The sequence below is a fragment of the Sinocyclocheilus grahami genome, unplaced genomic scaffold (assembly GCF_001515645.1).
Source record: "Sinocyclocheilus grahami isolate Dianchi unplaced genomic scaffold, SAMN03320097.WGS_v1.1 scaffold162.1, whole genome shotgun sequence".
NCBI classification, from domain to species: Eukaryota; Metazoa; Chordata; class Actinopteri; order Cypriniformes; family Cyprinidae; genus Sinocyclocheilus; species Sinocyclocheilus grahami.
The window spans coordinates 232716-252554 of NW_015505341.1; the positions used below are offsets into that span (position 1 = coordinate 232716).

General features: G+C 37.2%; 2 protein-coding genes and 1 pseudogene across 3 annotated transcripts in view; all 3 read right to left on the bottom strand.

Annotated features, from left to right (window-relative positions):
* Positions 1-257: 257 nt before the first annotated feature.
* LOC107592989 (small ubiquitin-related modifier 3-like) lies at positions 258-3135 on the bottom strand. Of its 2 annotated transcripts, none has more exons than XM_016282572.1 (4): positions 2957-3135; positions 2233-2361; positions 2045-2116; positions 258-1131 (listed from the first exon to the last, which is right to left on the bottom strand). In XM_016282572.1, exons 1-4 carry the CDS (start codon positions 2975-2977, stop codon positions 1069-1071), a joined length of 285 nt encoding a protein of 94 aa, XP_016138058.1. In that variant the 5' UTR covers positions 2978-3135; the 3' UTR covers positions 258-1068. The 2 variants fall into 2 exon arrangements, with proteins under 2 accessions (XP_016138058.1, XP_016138057.1); XM_016282571.1 differs by having other exon boundaries at positions 2913-2990.
* Positions 3136-3555: 420 nt separating this feature from the next.
* Positions 3556-6702, bottom strand: LOC107592991 (pituitary tumor-transforming gene 1 protein-interacting protein-like; annotated as a pseudogene).
* Positions 6703-8879: 2177 nt separating this feature from the next.
* The window catches only part of LOC107593007 (unconventional myosin-X-like), a 68218-nt gene continuing 57258 nt past the window's right edge, over positions 8880-19839 (bottom strand). The window contains exons 30-39 of the mRNA XM_016282591.1: positions 18258-18452; positions 17990-18147; positions 16335-16458; positions 14442-14739; positions 13776-13983; positions 13303-13439; positions 12991-13111; positions 10137-10595; positions 9758-9949; positions 8880-8891 (exon numbers count right to left, since the gene is read on the bottom strand). Coding sequence (XP_016138077.1) covers positions 8880-8891; positions 9758-9949; positions 10137-10595; positions 12991-13111; positions 13303-13439; positions 13776-13983; positions 14442-14739; positions 16335-16458; positions 17990-18147; positions 18258-18452 — 1904 coding nt within the window. The remainder of the gene's footprint in view (positions 8892-9757; positions 9950-10136; positions 10596-12990; positions 13112-13302; positions 13440-13775; positions 13984-14441; positions 14740-16334; positions 16459-17989; positions 18148-18257; positions 18453-19839) is intronic.

Consider the following 19839-nt stretch of genomic DNA (forward strand, 5'->3'; position numbering starts at 1 on the left):
TTTTAAAAATCAAACCAAATATCAGTGTGCTTAATTCATTCAAACAATAGAGACTCAGATCAATACTGATCCATTAAATGCAGCACCAACAATTTTAGGATTATTTACAGTTGAAAATATTCTATAACTGCATGGAATCTCTTGGAAAGAAAAAACAAAACAAAAAAACACCATAAACACAGTTACTCCATCTAGTGGCAACCCATTTCAATCTTTAACTGACCTTTATACAGCCTACAGAACCAGACAAATACAAATCAGTATTAAACTATATTTATTATATACAGTAGTAAATGGCCAACACAGGATCTTCTGCTCTCCCAAACACTCACTGCCATTCTCACTACAACACTCACACATGTTGATTTGGCAGGAGTTCAATGTGGATTTGCAGTTACACCAGGAGTGTTTAATACTCTTGATATGCCAGAAAGGCTAAATGAGAGTGACGTTACAATAATCACATTTGTAGAAAGGGCAAACTATGAGATGATAAAATCAAAGTGAACACTTAATTTGTATCTCATGAAATTCATACTTAAGCAAACAGCAAACTTTTAAAGACATGTGCATCAAAGCTTTTAAAATTAAAAATGGCTAACTGTATTCAACAAACAATCTAGCTTTATCAAACCTTGAGGTGTCAGAAAAATACAATGCTGCAATGTCAACATTTGAAACGGTTCATAAAAAAGGAGTCTTGAAGTTTCGTTTACTGCCATTAAAGAAAATCTGAGACCATACAAAAAAAAACCACAAACATCCTTTTCCTCCTTGTATATAAAAATAAATGGGGGAGGTACAAACATACATAATACAACAGGCATACAATAAACTCCAAAGGGGGGAGGGGGGTGTCAACATTACTAACTGTCATTTCCAGTTTAGTTCAGGGAGAACATTGCAAAAATGGAAATGAGGTCTTTGGATGATTAAAAATGGAACCAAAAATAAAATATAATTAACAAACAGATTAGATTTCCAAAACCTTTTCAATTTCAGCCCTGAACTGCAGCGGAAGTGAAGATGAGCACAAATAAACCAGCTTCATTCACATGTGCCTCATATTTAGCAGGCTCCTCCCGTCTGCTGCTGGAATACGTCGATAGTGTCTTCATCTTCCATTTCCAGCTGAAAATTCACACGAAAAGATTAATTGAGAAACTTTTTCCATCTGAGGCCTTATAACAATTTGTGTGTGCCAAGCTCCAGGTTTGCAAATACACTAAGATAAATGCAATTTCCTTGAATTTGTTCATATGGATAGCTTCATTTTTTTTGACAGAGACTGCATCATTAAAGAGATCTGGAGCTGATTAAATATTAGAGCCTGACCGATATGGGTTTTTTGGGGGCTGATGCCAATACAGGGGAGTAAAAAAAGACAGATATTGATATACCGGCCGATATTCTTTGTGTAGGCTATATTGTAGTACAGTATAGTCAAAAGTTTGGACACACTTCCCATTCGTGTGTCCAAACTTTTGACTGGTACTGTATTCTATATACAGTATAGGTACCTCTGATCCACCGCAATGTCCAACTGTCCTGAGCGCGTTCACAATATCTGGAACGTGTAGGCATAGTAGACGCATGAGCGGAAGCGATCTGTCGCATATATACACGTCACTCATTGGATGTTGTGAATGCGCTCAGGACAGTTGGACACTGCGGTGGATCAGAGGTAAAAAATGATATAAATACCGTTCAGTTTCTTGCACAGACCGATCGGTTCGTGTCTTAAGACCTCAATGTATCAACACGAGCCGCAGGATTTAATTTGGTTTTGTCTGCGTTTTTTGTTTTTGTTTACTCTCAAAGCCGTGGAGCCCATTGACTGCCATTATATGACTGACAGACTGCAACGGTTTGAGTTAAAAATCTTCGTTTGTGTTCTACTGAAGAAACAAAGTCACCTACATCTTGGATGCCCTGGGGGTAAGCAGATAAACATCAAATTTTCATTTTTGGGTGAACTATCCCTTTAACACTTCCATAAGGAGCTGCTCACATCTGTACCAAATTCAAAAATAAGAGTACAAACCTGTGCAGGTGTGTCTGACTCATTGATTGGCTGACCATCAAACCTGAACCTAATTTGCCTTATAGATAAACCCTAAAAAAAATTTAAAAAATTCAAGTTAGATCTGCATATGAATGTAACATCAAATGTACAAAGCTTCATGATGTGTGCAGATCTCAGGATCACAGGAGCTCAAGCGGCAGTCTCACCTGTCTTTCGCAGTAGGCCTTCATCAGTTTGCTGAGGGGGGTATGCCTCTTAATTTTAAACTGGACCACAGATCCATCCTGACCGGCCACTTTCAAGTTGATGTGGTCATTTTCTGTCTTCACGCCCTCCTGAAATGAAACATGCAGAGTGTGTGTTAAATAAAGACGAATCATGAACAAGCACGGTGTTGTTTTAATCACACTGAAGGGTCTACACACATCAGATCGTTGATTTGAGCTAAAGCCACACTGCGCTTCACCTGCAGTCCCTGTATTCACAACAGAAGATATTATGATACTGTTTTAAGCGACTAACAACGCGCTAAACAACCAGACTTGAGTCTATACCATCAGCATCTATTAAAACACTGCTTGGAAAAAAAAAGGGCTGCGACGCTTTCGGTGCAACTGCGTTTGGCGCAAAGTTCAAGCAACTATCCGCCATGAAAGAAAGCCAATCCGAGTAGCTCGTTGATGCTGAAACGAAGCGAAATACTGCCGGTTCATTTTTAACGACAAGAGATGTTATAATTCTCCATGTAGTTGGACGGATGGCTGAGTTTCATGACCATATGCGGAAAATGCGCAAAATCTTGGTTGAAAACCTCTTTGTTTCCCCACATATCAAGTGCAGGACCCAGACATCTAAATTCATGCATTATAATCACATTAAAATACACCTCTCCGTGCTGCTGGAGCTCAGAACACAGAGACATGCATGTACCTTTGGCTTCTCTTCCGACATTTTAGTAGAAATGCAGGATTCTCCCGGTAATGTGGATGTGACGCTAACACAAGAGCGCTGCTGCCCGCTTCTGTTCTCCCCGCGCTCTGCAAGGACGCGCTAACCGGATTCCCTCATTTGATTGGCCCGGGTAAAACCACGTGATTCCCAGCAGGGCGCCGTAGCCCGAAAACGCGCAAAATCAACTCGCCCATTTTATTGGACAGTATAGCACCACGTGACCAATCCTCATGTGCTGAGGCTCTTTAACTACAAATTACTTTCAGCTGTGAACATATTTTCAACATGATAACGTGTATTACTTTTGCTTAATGAAAATATTACATTACTTCTTTGGGGTCTCGTGTATAAAAATTAAAACATGATTAAACATGACATATTTCAAATGTAACTACATATAAAATAACTATATAAAAATATAAAATTACATATTAAATAAACTTACATCACCCCTAAAAAAAAAAAACATGAAAAAATTGTACAGTTGATATTTAGTGTGTCACAAAATTACTAGCAATACAACCAATACGATTTAGGTCAAAAGTTGTACATTTATATCATATACAGTAAACAAATGTACAGTATTCACTTTTATTGTTTTCCTTCTCACAGTTTATTTGCCTTTTGTAAATTGCACTGACAAATGAACCTCTTTTAATAAGCTAGTAATCAAAACACTGAAAAATGCAGCACACAGGCAAACTATATTGAATATTGTATGCCAACAAACTAGCAAAGGCAGAGACAAATCAATTTCACTTTAGAACGCATATGAAATGTGTAGGAGATAAATCTATAAAGCACACTGGATTATAGCACGTGGTGTATTTTATGAAAGACAAGTCCTAGTTTAATCAGAGTGCACGACTAAAATCTGCTGAGGCTAAATAAAAAATGAATTTCATGTACAGCCAACCAATCAACAGGCAAAGTCCAACGCAGACTCAATCATCAACATGTCTTGCTTAATTTGTTTGACGCTTATTTGGATTTGCAAATGTCATTAATGTACTATACTTACAAGGCTTCATAACTACAACATCTAAATTGCAGTTTGCTGGAAGATTAACTGAAATCCAAGTGTGAATGAATTAAATTTCAAGCCAAAGGCAACAATGTATGTTCGTGCGATCAGCTGGTAACTGGTATATTTAGGATCTTTCTAACTCAAAGAAAAATGGAGTGGTGGATATGCAGGGAAATATGTTCTTTTTTACGACAGGTGCGAGGTAAAAGAAAAGACAACAGTGGTGCATCATCAGAAGTTTCTTAGCTATTCTCAAATCTGGAGTACGGGTTATCCTTTTTCAGACCTAAAACAGAGGGAGCACAGATAAAACTCTGAAACACAGTGTAACTACAGTGAACTAAAAAGATACTATTTATTTGATATCATTTATGATGAAAGAGAAGTCTTACCGTATTTCGTTCTCATTTCTTCATGCCTCTGCCTCATCTCTGCTTTCCTGCAATCAAATAAAGAACTTTTTTTTCTTACTGAGCACTATTTCATCAAGACAAGACTCACTGGTCTCCAGAATTCTTAAAATAATCAAATCAATTTTCTCAAAACAAACCGTACCTCTCCTCTTGGCTGAACTTTCTCAGGTGAGCTCGTCTCTCCATTCGCTCATCACGCCTTTTAGACCTTTCGAATTTTCAGGGGAAATTAAATGTAATCATTTCTTATGTGTTCCAATGTTATAGTGATTTGTTATTAACAATTAATAGCAGTGAATCTCTCTCTCTCTCTCTCTATATATATATATATATATCATTTGCATTGATAAGAATACATGATCAAGATAAATATGAACAAATTATTGGCTGATTGTAATATTACAAACTTTAATTACACATGCTGGTTTTCATCTTACCCAATGTTTTCACATTTACAGCAGCAGAAGCAGCAGACAAATATGGCGATGATGATCACCCCCGCGATCACAGAGATGGTAATGATGAGAGTCTGGAAATTCACTGCGATTCAAACAACACAGAACAGATCTGATCATTCCTGTACAATATTCGCAGCTTGTTCTCGGACACAGGCAATTAATGTAGAAGGCTGAACTGGCCTTGACACATTTTACAAGAGTATAAATGTTATAAAGTGAAAATCAAGAATGTCATTAAGTTAAAGCTACCATAAACTATGCACTATGAATGTGAGAGTCTTACTCCAGCACTCCCCATCGTGCTTCTGAGAGCGGACACACACTGTGAGAGGGTAGAATGCTCTTCACTGGATAGTCGATGCATTCCTGGCTTGAGATGCACCACAAACACTGAAATAGAGATAAATAACACAAACACATATTAGACACATTTTTAGAACACATTTTATAATGTTTCACTAATTACAGCTGTCTGTATAACAAGCACAGGGTTTAGAAGTCTGATGACCACAACTGAATAACACATTATATCTTACCGAAACGATCTTCAGACATGCTTCACAAGTTGTGTTGGATTGTAACGTGCAGTCTGTGAACAGGGGCAAGTCTGACATCAGTGACAACCTATTTGAACCTTTTCTTTGTTAGACACTTCAAAGGTTTTAAGACAAGTACATTTCTAAAATTGATTTTAATATTTGAATTCTGAACCATATATTCTCAGAAATCGGCATGGATGAACATAAAACATATTTTCGTATAGCAGTTATATTAAATATTATCCCTGACCTCTTAAAAGCCTTCTACTGAACAATATTCATTTGTTGTCTAGCCTATCATGTGATTTAAACAAAAGGCTCTCTGCCTAAAGAAGGAAAACTCTTTTAATAGTACATTCAAATGAGCAAATAAAATGCCATGGTTTACTAAAAGCAACAACATTTTGAAACACAACTGTAGTCATATTTTAAAAGGAATGTCAAAAAGTAAAACAGTGCTCGTGGTGGTCCAGTGTTCAAGCGATTTGCTTTACTTACCGAGTCATATGATCACAAGTCACTTCCAAGTATCGTCGTTCAACAGTTATGCTTATACATGACTTCTTATAAAGACATTACGATTTCTAAGAAATCAGACGATATGGTGGACGATTAATTCAGTAAATGTCTGCTGGCCAGACAAACTGCAAAAACATCGGCTGCGTTTCAAAAACCTTGCGAGCTGCCTACACAGACAGCATTTGGGCATCATGAGCGACTTCTGAATCTGAACCGATTGTGCAAAATGCGACCCAAGTAACTTAGAGTTCGACAAGTACCAGTGTTCAAGCGATTTGCTTTACTTACCGAGTCATATGATCACAGCTAAGTCACTTCCAAGTATCGTCGTTCAACAGTTATGCTTATACATGACTTCTTATAAAGACATTACGATTTCTAAGAAATCAGACGATATGGTGGACGATTAATTCAGTAAATGTCTGCTGGCCAGACAAACTGCAAAAACATCGGCTGCGTTTCAAAAACCTTGCGAGCTGCCTACACAGACAGCATTTGGGCATCATGAGCGACTTCTGAATCTGAACCGATTGTGCAAAATGCGACCCAAGTAACTTAGAGTTCGACAAGTAAAGCCTAAGCCATTGTTTTACCATATATATACGGTTAAAACTCTTGTAAACACACAGCAGTATGGCTGAAACTTACTTTCAGCCATACTGCTGGACTTGTCGTCTCACCAAAAACTATTACAAAACTGAAGGCAAAGAAAACAAAAGACAGTAAAAAAGGCCGAGTTTGGATCATGATGGCAAACGCAGCGGGTCTGTGTTGATTTCAGGCCTGGCTGCTCATGTGTTTGCTGGAAGGACTGAACGACGACTTTTTCAAGAACCTCCCAGTTTCGAGTTTAGAAATAGTGGTTTATGGTTAAGCAGGATTTAAAGCGCTGATTTAGTTGTTGTTTTTCTGACGAGCAATACTGTGGATTTATTCAAAGTAAATATCAGGCTCCATTCAAATAAAACATGAGTTTGGAATACACCTGAACCGATCTGTAAACTTTTTTAAATGGCTAAATTTGGTAAAACAAATATTTGTAATCTTTTAGGCTCAGTGCAATAACATGTTCTGCCTCTGAAATGACTAATTTTTTTTAAATATCAAGAAGCTTTCTATTTTTTATGCATTGATATTTTTATTTTTTTGCTGTAATTCATTCAGCTAAAAAGTATGTTGTGTGTAGGAGAGAGCGTACAGGAAAGGCGGGGGGTTATATTTGAGTAAAACATATGACTTCAGAATGTACTGCCCACATGCAGTGCTGTTGCTCATAAAGCACACTAAAACAAATCTTTGACTGAACCTGTGCAGTTATCATATTTGAAGGGAAGACACTTTGTGGACACATTAACTCTTTAGGACCCTGAGTCCATCTCTAACACCCTGATATGATGCAGGCGTTCACACAACACATTTTTCCCATTGTTTTTCTGTGTAAATGTGCTAAATGGACATGTTTGACTGCTGTGTTTGTCCTGTGTCTTTTGTGGTGTCTTGCACAACACTGCATTCTAAAATAAAAAAAACATTTCTAGTTTTTTAAAATTAATTAATTATTTCAAACACAAAAACTTGTTCTGTGAATGGCCCCTAAGGACCAAATACTTCCGTCTGTTTTGTTTACTTGGAAATGCAGCACAGTGGAATCCAAAAATGCAAGACACGGGGTCTAGAGACATGTTTTTTAAAAAACTTTTAACTCGAGTGCCACATTTTTAGGATGCTGTGTCATGTAAGAGACAAAAGACACGGCACGTCTAACGTATGTTTACATATACATAGAAATACATCAATGGAAAAACGCGCTCTGTGTGAATAGCCCCTCATGCACAATACATGAGAGAATGCATGGATGAAAATGGCAAGACAGGCAGAAAAACTTTTCCTCATTCTCTGAACCTAAGGAACAGTAACAGATAAACAGTAACACAGGAAGCCATCTAAATGGCACAAATCTGCACAGACCAGCCCTTGTGCGGAGTAAGGCAAATGGACAAGTTTTAACATGGCTGTTGAGGCCTTCGATGTGTGCAATCACCTCAGGCTATTAGTCTTTGAAAGCTCTCAACAAAACATTGTTTTGTGTGTAACATTTAAGACCGTGTTTTGATCTTTTCACTTCACAGAGTGTTCGAAACTGAAATTGGCCAAAATCAGAAAAGCAGAAAAGAGCATGTTGAAGCATTCAGGACTTTGAGGTATTGGCGATGAACATGCTGATAATGGACCACCATGCCTTCATAGGGAAACTAAAATCCACAGCAATGCACCTTTTTGTTAATCTCTATATTATATATTCCATCTTTATATATTTTGTAACAAAGTTGAACAAAAACAAAATCAAACAGTTAATCTCCAAAAATATTCATATTACAAGGGAACTTAGATAAAATAAATGAATGCAAGTTGTAATTTATTATTTTATATCATATGCATATGATATGGAAATTGAATTTTATATGGAAAAGCGAAGCACAAAGAAAAATATAAGTTGATTTGATAGCATTTAAATAATCCACACCAATCTGGAATTTAAATAATTTATTAAGCATTTTGTAAATCCAGTTACAAAAAAAAAAATAAAATTTTTTGTGTAGAGGTTGATTTTCATCCTCTACACAAACTGGAATATTTTGACGCTAAACTAAAGATGATGACACGCACATTGGCAGTGAACTGACCAGCAGCTCACCAGATTTATTAATGGAGCAATAACAGAACTTTGAATGAGGTTGTGGTACCACATAAACGTGACATCCTCCATTTATATTATCACTGTGTTACATCACTGATGTAGGGAGTCTGTACACGACATGCCATCAACTCAACATCACCATCCATACAATGACACGAACACTGAATAAATACCCAGCCCACCCATAATTATTCACTCTCTTTTTAGGCACACAAAGTCATCCTTCAGTTACAAGTATGCAGGCTTCCTTAAAAAACATTCTTAAGAAAAAAAGACAAGCATATTCCAAACATCTGTCTCAAAAAAGGTTTGACCTATAAACTGAAATGCATCAATTTATCTGGAAAGAAAGTATTTACAACTGACCTACTGTTTGAAATAGCACAGAGTCATAGCTTTTCTGCAAATATCAGTACAGCGGTATTCCACCAGTTTCCAGTCAGATCACGTTGCTATAACAAGTGCAACACTGCACTGAAATGTTGAGATATTGCTTATGTCTTTAAACTGTACCTGAGCTTAACCCAGAAGAGGGCGTTCACACGACACATTTTTCCCATTGTTTTTCTGTGTAAATGTGCTAAATGGACATGTTTGACTGCTGTGTTTGTCCTGTGTCTTTTGTGGTGTCTTGCACAACACTGCATTCTAAAATAAAAAAAAACATTTCTAGTTTTTTAAAATTAATTAATTATTTCAAACACAAAAACTTGTTCTGTGAATGGCCCCTAAGGACCAAATACTTCCGTCTGTTTTGTTTACTTGGAAATGCAGCACAGTGGAATCCAAAAATGCAAGACACGGGGTCTAGAGACATGTTTTTTTAAAAAACTTTTAACTCGAGTGCCACATTTTTAGGACGCTGTGTCATGTAAGAGACAAAAGACACGGCACGTCTAACGTATGTTTACATATACATAGAAATACATCAATGGAAAAGCAGTGCAGTGGACTGCAAAAACGCGCTCTGTGTGAATAGCCCCTCATGCACAATACATGAGAGAATGCATGGATGAAAATGGCAAGACAGGCAGAAAAACTTTTCCTCATTCTCTGAACCTAAGGAACAGTAACAGATAAACAGTAACACAGGAAGCCATCTAAATGTAAAATGACATTTGATTACCTGAGGTGTCTCAAAGAACATGTCCCTCCCATCCACGGTGATCTTGTATGTGCTGGCGTGAGGAGCTCCAAAGAAGACAATGTGTTCATAGGGGAAAGTCTCCAGAGGTTTGGCCTCTCCTCGCTTATACACAGACACGTTCTCGGCACTCACGCTCAGCCAGAGATCATGAGGGAAACCACCTTCTTTACACTGCACGCAGAATCACAAGAAGTGTCAGATTAGCCAATCGAAAAAGTATCCAGATACTATCCTGGATTCAAAATGCATGTTAATGTAAATGTCAAGTGTAAAGCGGGGTCACAGAGACTTGACCATTTTTGACCATTTCAATTAATGTAATCATCTTACATCCTCATGTTTCATCCACGGTTCTTACCTCCACATCAAACAGCGTTGATCCATACCCAGGCCACTCTTTAATGATGTTCATGTATTTGAGCATGGCTTGGTGCTGATCCAGTCCATGCAGCCGATTCCATTTTTCCATAATGTTGGCCCTGGTGGCTGAAGTCTCTTCCTTGATCCACATTTCCATCATTTGTTCCTCCTGCATGCTGCGCTGCTTCTTCATGGTGCCTGTCTTCAGCCCCCGCCTCAGTGTGCCGTCCAGGAAGCTCGTTCTCCTCCTTTCCAGGGTTTGTCCCGATCCGGCTGCTCCTCCTACTTTGGTGAACTGAAGTATGCGGCTGCGCAAACGGCCGGTGGGGTAGACGCTGTCCAAGCTCCAGTTCACCCGAGACACATCCCCATACAGGTACTGCAGACGCAAAGCAGCCAGGTGCTGGAGGGTGTCCTCATGGGCAGGAAAGTGACCGCTTATTAAACATTCATGAGCCTGGAGAGATGAATAAGATAGAGACTCACATCTGACTTCGTCTGAAGTCTGAAAATGATAGTTTTTTGTGTTTTTCATGCTCGCATAGGCACATTTTTGAAAAGAGAACAAAGCTACATAGTCTAAAATCAAAAATAATGGTGCAGTAAATTAAACAGAACTTAATTACAGGGGTTACGGTTTAGCTAGTCATCACTGTTAGCTAGTTAGCATTGTTGCTGATAGATGCTGTATCCACACAATTCAAGTATCTTTCTCCAATGATGACCACTCAGAATCAGATTTTTGATCATGAAAAACACTAAAGGCAAGAATTGAAAATATAAATTCTAAATTCAGCAACTTGCCAATGGACAGAGAACCTCAATTTCTGTTCCAGGGAACAGCTCTTTTATCCTAAGACGTGACTGATATCAGAAAATATCACCAAATGCAAAATATTCCATGCTCAGAATCATTGCTGTTGATACTAAAACTGAAACTAATAAAAATGTATCAGTAATTAAAACAAAGCTGAAATAAAATAAAATATATAATTATTAGTCTTATAAACTTTAAAAATGAGAAATGCTGTCTTGGAAACTAACTGAAATAAGTAAGTTTAAAGGTGGGGTAAGCGATTTTTCAAAAACGCTTTAGAAAACTGATTCGGGCCGACTAGCAAAACAAACTTGTATCCAATCAGCAGTAAGGGGGGTGTCTACTCATGATGTGAAGGAAAGAGCATTCATTGCACTGAACGGACATTAGCGAGCCGAGTGACAGAAAGATAGATATGGCGGATAAAACCCAAAAGAGGAAAACATCTGCGGAACAAAAAAAGCTTAAGGCAAGAAGTAGGACCTGTGTAAATATCGGATCAGCTTTCCAGCGCTGGAGAGAACTCAAGGAGCGGAAGGCCTGCGATCAGACGCCGAGGTTGCTTTGTTTCTTCTCGATAGGTGAGTAACACCGAGTCTGCGCCGCAACAGCTAAAGTCTGTCTAGTACACTGGACACGACAAAGCGACCGTTGAAAATCATTTCAAATTTGTGTCAATACGTCATGATTAGAACGCAGCAGCAGTTTTCTGTCGGGGATTTGTCGTGTCTTGCCATGCCGCATCCAGTGTTGACCATAGATATGTATATACGTATATCTATAGTGTAGACAGCATCACTGATTATAATGAGTTCCATAGTATTTTGTTGTGCCGCGCCACTCGCGTTCAGTGTAGACACAGTGTAAAATTGGTTTTGCTTTGTTTCACAGAACTAATCGTTGCCTGGGTTGCGTACGTATGTGTGGGGCGGAGCTATCAAAATAGGGACGAGACCCTTTTGGGGTAGGGGCGATTTTGTTTTGGTGATTTCAAATGTCAACATTGGCTACCAGAAATCGCTTACCCCACCTTTAAGTTGCTAAAATAGTTTCTCCAGGTATTACACACCTCGATTAATTTGAACAGAATTAGAGGCAAGAAATGAAACTATAAATTACTGACCTGCTCAAACATGAAGACAAACTCCACTCCTTCCTTGGGCATGCTCTCCACATCCAAGAAACAATACAGTTTGAAGTATAGCTTCCATGGGCCATCTTCCTCCACTTCACTTCCTGCCAGCCTGAGAAACAAGCACCACAGCAAACAATCATTTTTTAGTTTTTTCAGTGTTTTTAGAAGCTTTGGAGATTCTATTAGAGCATTACTGCTTTAATAACCAAGTGACGATGACACATGCATTTGGCAGCGTTTTGTAAGAACAGTGTTTATTTTTTGAGAGTGAATAGGTGCAGCTTTGTGGCGTAATTTTACCTCTCGAACTTGGCCAGCACATCGGCCACAATCACCCTGCTCTCAACGGCCCGGTCGATCAAGTTGCTATGCTCAAACAAAGCAAACATGTTCCTGCTGTCCTCCATAGCCAAGCCTCGGATCAGTTTCTCTACCACCTACACATGGAAAAGAAACAAAACACTTCTCCATCAGCTTATTACACCACGGATTCCTGATTAAGAGGAAAATTATCTATATCTAGGCATCTGCAGTTTTCTGTCACAGGTAGGCTTTCATGTCCCCTATTGGCCAGAGCCAAAATCTTTATTTGTTATATCATTGTTTGTTTTATAACGGCATGAAAAAGGATCATTTTTATTATTACATCTTATGGGTACAAGAGTGCAATTCTGAATAATCTAGGGTTGCGTACGTATGTGTGGGGCGGAGCTATCAAAATAGGGACGAGACCCTTTTGGGGTAGGGGCGATTTTGTTTTGGTGATTTCAAATGTCAACATTGGCTACCAGAAATCGCTTACCCCACCTTTAAGTTGCTAAAATAGTTTCTCCAGGTATTACACACCTCGATTAATTTGAACAGAATTAGAGGCAAGAAATGAAACTATAAATTACTGACCTGCTCAAACATGAAGACAAACTCCACTCCTTCCTTGGGCATGCTCTCCACATCCAAGAAACAATACAGTTTGAAGTATAGCTTCCATGGGCCATCTTCCTCCACTTCACTTCCTGCCAGCCTGAGAAACAAGCACCACAGCAAACAATCATTTTTTAGTTTTTTCAGTGTTTTTAGAAGCTTTGGAGATTCTATTAGAGCATTACTGCTTTAATAACCAAGTGACGATGACACATGCATTTGGCAGCGTTTTGTAAGAACAGTGTTTATTTTTTGAGAGTGAATAGGTGCAGCTTTGTGGCGTAATTTTACCTCTCGAACTTGGCCAGCACATCGGCCACAATCACCCTGCTCTCAACGGCCCGGTCGATCAAGTTGCTATGCTCAAACAAAGCAAACATGTTCCTGCTGTCCTCCATAGCCAAGCCTCGGATCAGTTTCTCTACCACCTACACATGGAAAAGAAACAAAACACTTCTCCATCAGCTTATTACACCACGGATTCCTGATTAAGAGGAAAATTATCTATATCTAGGCATCTGCAGTTTTCTGTCACAGGTAGGCTTTCATGTCCCCTATTGGCCAGAGCCAAAATCTTTATTTGTTATATCATTGTTTGTTTTATAACGGCATGAAAAAGGATCATTTTTATTATTACATCTTATGGGTACAAGAGTGCAATTCTGAATAATCTAATTTCTGCTTATTCCCTTTAAACACTGGGTTCTTGTGCTATTATGTTTTTATGATATAGTTGCAGTACAGAGTCTGTCAGCATCCCTCACCTCTCCTGCAGTAGTGTGAGAGTTGATTGAAATCTTGCAGGAGCCTCCACCATGGCAGTAAACAGTGGTCGTCATCTCCCGTCTGTGCAAAAGGGCGATGATCTCCTCTTGCGAAGGCACAAACTCCCGCACTTTTGTCTTTTTCAGTGACTCGCCAATGAACACAGCGAACATCTCTATTTCTGTTCCAGGGAACAGCTCCTTTATCCTAAAAAGTCATTGATATCAGAAAATATTAATGGCACCAAATGCAAAATATTCTGTGCTCAGAATCAGTGTTGATATTGTTAACTAAATATAAAACTAATAAAGAAAATAAAGTAATTGAAATAAAGCTGAGATTAAATATAAATATTAAACTTCAAATTTTTACAAATAATTAATCTGTCAAAATAAGACCACCCAACACAAAGCCAGGATGGGCTATGTCATTGTTACACTTTTCAATGGATGCAGTGAATTTGATTATTTTGGCTGATGTACAAGGGCTTGGGCCAGGATGTTTTTCTAAACATTTCCTCTATTTTATTCTCAAAGTGCACCACAGTCCTTCATATTTATGTTATAAACCACTACATTTTATGAAAAAAAAGAAAAAAAGTCTATGAAAATGTATGATTTAACAGTGTGAAAGTAGATGTCATATTCAAGGAGTAGCTACAACACCTTTTCAGGTGGAATCGGAGGTATCTGAGGATGCCGCGGCTGGGCAGGAAGGTGCAGCTCATGCAGGTGAGCAGATGCCAGTGTGCGTGGTTGGCAGAGCTGTTGGGTTGAGGCACATGATTGGTTTGTTTGATCAGCTGACAATAGACTTCATCTCTGAGCGGCCGCAGATCTTGACATGTCTGTAAAATGCCTTGAATGATGGGCATTGGGTCTGGCACAGCTTCCATCTCCTGTAATGAGTTAAAGATCTTGACTGCCTCATCTTGCAGGCTAGTGTAGCCTTTCTCTTTTTGCACTGCAAGAAGTAGGACAGGAAAAGGAGACAGATGGAGAAAAGGACACAGACACAACAGATTAAATCCATCATCCTTCCAATCCAAATCCAGAGTTCAAATGATAAAACTGCATAACTGAGCAAATAAATCATCAGTGTACAATTCAACAATGGGGCCAAAATATGTGAACAGCAGAGCATGCTTTGGCTCGAATAATAAAGGAGTGTCCAGAGTTAAATAAACATTAAGCTTTATTAACAGCATAAGTGGTCTGCTGTCAGTTAGCACAGACAATTTTTTTGTTATTGATTTTGTAAAAGGGTAGTTGACATAAAATGCAATTAGACATTTTTCTAAATTCTTGGATATGACCTCCAATTAATTGAGTTTTGAGTATGGAATATGTGCACTTTTATTTAACAAATATAAAAATCAATACAAATTATTTTATTATTTGTAATTTTAATATTTTAAAATTAACAGGTCATGCTATAGGACTATTATTTGTATGTATTATTTGTATGTATATGTGTGTGCGTGACCCTGGACCACAAAACCAGTCATAAGGGTCAATTTTTTGAAATTGAGATTTATACATTATATTAAAGCTGAATAAATACGCTTTCCATTGATGTATGGTTTGTTAGGATAGTACAATATTTGGCCGAAATACAACTATTTGAAAATCTGGAATCTGAGGGTGCAAAAAAATCTAAATATTGAGAAAATCACCTTTAAATTTGTCCAAATGAAGTTCTTAGCAATGCATATTACTAATCAAAAATTAAGTTTTGATATATTTACGGTAGGAAATTGATAAAATATCTTCATGGAACATGATCTTTACTTAATATTCTAATGATTTTTGGCATAAAAGAAAAATCGATAATTTTGACCCATACAGTGTATTTTTGGCTATTGCTACAAATATACCCCAGCGACTTAAGACTGGTTTTGTGGTCCAGGGTCACATATATATAATTTTAATAAGTATTTCAAATAACAACTGCACAATTTTGCATGCTTTGAATCCATGCCACAACCTTGTATTAAACCCAGAACATGATTATAAAAATAATGAATGAATGAATGATATTTGTCTACAGTATTATTTTAATATTACTATTATAGTATTTATTTATATTGTGAATTAGCTTTTATTTTTACATGTTCAGTTTTCATTTGAATTTTAGTTACGTTTAAGTAATTTTATTATCTGCTTTCATTATTTTACTAGCTTTTTTATATTTCTATATTGCTTTAATTAATTTTTAGTTTTTAATCTAATATTTTTCATGTATTTTAATTTAGGTTTATTTAAATTACCAAAATTTCCCATTTATTTACAATTATGCATTTGGAAGACACTTTTATCCAAAGTGACTTTGGATACTTTTGTATTCAAAGTAAACATTTTGTCAGTTCATTCTCTGGGCCTTGGCTTTGCTACCACCATGCTCAACTGTTTAATCTACAGGAATGTAGCTCAAACAGTAACAGTTTTAACAATAACAGAACTGATTGTCTACAACCCAGGACATTTAATAAATAAAGACAGTCTCATTTCCCTGAAAACACAGGAATAGATCAAGATCAGTGTAAAGGAGAGACTCACAGCTGGAATTGACCTCTCCGTACGGCAGAGGCAGCAGGGGCGAGTGCAGTGGGTGCTGTGTGTATCTCAGGATGGGGTTCCTCCAGTACATCTGCTCAACAGCCTCCACATTAAGACTGCTCTCCTGCACAACCATGAAAAGAACGATGGCATTTGTTTTTTTTTATATTCATTTAACATAGTGTACATCCACAGATCACTGGAGGTGGAAACACAGCACACAAAGGGTTTGCTGTTTTTACCCTGCTTGATTAACTAGGTCAAAGGTGCTCAATTAATTCAAGTTTCAGAGCATAAATGATCAACTCAACATAATTAACCACCTCAGCTCTACTAGCTCAACAGGTGGCCCTAAACTAGCTAGTAGTCCAGCTAACCAGATGACATGTAAAACTAGTTATCAGAATCTGGTTTTATCTGGATTTTCTTGCAAGACAAAGGTGCACTCAATGCTTTTCCCCACTCATTAAATTATGGGTTTACCACTTGTTTTGAAAAATTGGTTTACATTCATATAACTAAATAAAGTCATTTTTATTTTAACCATGTTGAGATCACATGACCAGTTTAATACTACTGACTTCATACAGATCCAGCGGTGACTGTATGTTTTTGCTCAGGATATACATTAATCATGGCGAATAGCATAGGCTACTGTTACAATGGCACCGGTAACTGAAAATGTCTTTTAGGCTTCACCGCCACTATATGTCATTATGGCGTCCAGCAGAACACAAAACGACATGACTGAGCGCTAGGGATGTAACGATTCACTCAACTCAGGATTCAATTCGATTCACGATTTTGATTTCACAATTAAAAATTTTTTTTTTTTTTTACAAAATGAGATTTAAGACAAATTATAAATTAAATGTGTCCTTTTATTATTGCTTGGACAAAATGCTGCACATTTCTTTGTGAAATTGAAATATAACACTATAATAATAATAATATACTAATATAGCACTTGCATATTATTGCTCTTTTGTTGGTTCTTCAGTTTTGTGAAACTATACATAAAAACATCTGCATGAAACAGAAACAGCAGAGCTGAATGAGACGCAGATTCACTCTCTGCAAGCAGGCGGCGCTTAAAGCGTTTCCTGGTTTCCGCTGCAAACAAAGCAGCACTGCACTTATGAACTTTAATATGCATTATACAGAGGCAAGATGAAAAGAAAAAATACCATCTAAACTTTTCTAAAGACCGTAAGTTCCCCTCAGACATGCATTCATATAAACTCCTACCCCTAAATGAATCGTGATTTGTTTAGCATCTCAACCGATTTGAATCGTCACATATTTGAATTGATTTTCAACCGGCTCGTGGTTAATCGTTACATCCCTACTGAGTGAATCTTTACGATTCAAATTGACTCAAATCTATTGCATAGATGTAGAACAGAAGCACACAGAAACAATCAAACAAATACAGAAATGAGAAAAAAATAGGAGAAAACAGTGAACAGCACACAGAGCACTCATCCGTGTACCTCACTTAACACTACAGTTTTTGACCCTGAGGGACTGTTGGGGTTCGAGAGGTATCGGCTTCCACAACTGAAACATGATTGTTAATCAGATGAAAAATTATATGTTAAAACTTATTCCACATGGAATCATGAATTCAATTCGATATTTTAGGGTAAATGTACCTTGATATCTCGGATGAGTTGCTGGGTAGGCGTTTCTATGGGAACCTTGTTGTCAATGGCCACCTGAATGGCTGAAGCCCATCTCATGGCTTCGTTCAGTAGTTTGGTGTAGAGACGGTAAGAATGCTTCCTCCCATGGACTATTATGTTCCAGTAACCTGTGGTGAACGGAGGTATTGGAAACGGTGCAAAGAACATTTGAAGAAATCTCTCTAGATCTCATTTTCACACTTAACAATGTGTTCTGCATAAAAATGTGTGAACTCACCTGTCTCCTTGTAAACTTTCTCATCAGGCTGAACAACCGAGCACAGGCTGTTGAGCACCAGTGTTCCCAGTTTAGAGGCGCTGCGCTCTGATGATTTATAATAATCCAGTGAGTTATTGGTCAGAACAAACCAGCGTTTCTTGAGCTTGAGAGATGTGCTCTTCCCACTGGACTTCATCTCTTTATGCAGCCAACCTGATAAAAACATTGAAAGAGGAAAAAAATTAGAATCAAGAGAGTATGAGATGACTTTGCCCGTGTGTATTTTAGTGACCATAAAATTAAAAGAATGAAGATTTAAATAATAGTTATAGATTAGTTAATCACTTAAAAAAGGGTTGCTAACAGGCTTGACATTAATATTATTAGGTATTTTAATAATATAACAACTAAAATCTACAGATCTCTACAGACACAATGCAATTTAAACATGCATATTTGCTAATATACCAAAGAGGCACAGCAAAATTTGGCATCAGTGATTCATTGATTAAAGAATGTTTTTACACAAATGTACAGTACAATAAAACATTTGGGGTTGGTACGATTTTTGTTTTTGAAAGCTGCATTTATTTGACCAAAAATACAGTAAAAACAGTAATATTGTGAAATATTTTTACAATTTATAATAACTGTGATGGCAAATTAGAATTTTCAGCAGTCATTACTCCACATTCCTTTTTGTTTAGAAATCTTTCATAAAACGTTAAAAAGAACAGCATTTATTTGCAATAGAAATCTTTTGTAACGTTTTAAACATCCAGGGTTTCTGCAGACTTGAACAAGTTAAATTTAAGACTTTTTAAGACCTTTTTAATACCACCTTATATGGAATTTAAGACCTAAACCTGTAATGGAAATGCACATTTTATTACATACATGTAATATTTAATGTGTATAAATTAAAAAGAAAACAAAATATCAATGCTGTAATAAATGGTATTTATTACTACGATATACAGTGAACTTTTCATGTCAGCAGACAATATTCCATACAAAATATCCCTGCAAAATAACTGCATCACTGAGATTTTTGGTGGAGTAAACAATTTATTCTGAAGCAATATTTTCATCAGTGTTCTATCAGCTTTTACATACTTAAATCTGCATATTTACCTTTACAAAGGCCTATTTTTAACCTTTTTAGATGTATGCATCATCTTACATGTCAAATTATTACAATTTATCAATAAATTCAATATACACTATAGGGCTGCTACCAGTCAGATTAAATAATTTACACGGCAAATAACAATAATTACAACTGCAATAAATAATGTTATGAGATTAATGTTTTAAATGCATTTATGAATATACAAATAAGAAATGTTGAGGGGAAAAACGCATACTTTTCAACATACTTCTCAACTAAACGACCAGTAAGTGGCGGTAAGTCACATGATGAGTGAGTCATTGAGTCATTCATTCAACTGATTGAGTGTGTTATCATGCTGGTATCTTAAGGACTTTCGTGGACAGCTGACTCCTAAAGTTTTTGATATTCTTCATATTCTGTGTGGTGGTCAGATAAGTTAAGAATAAGATAGATTTTTACCTTTTATGGGCATTTTACCTTTATAAA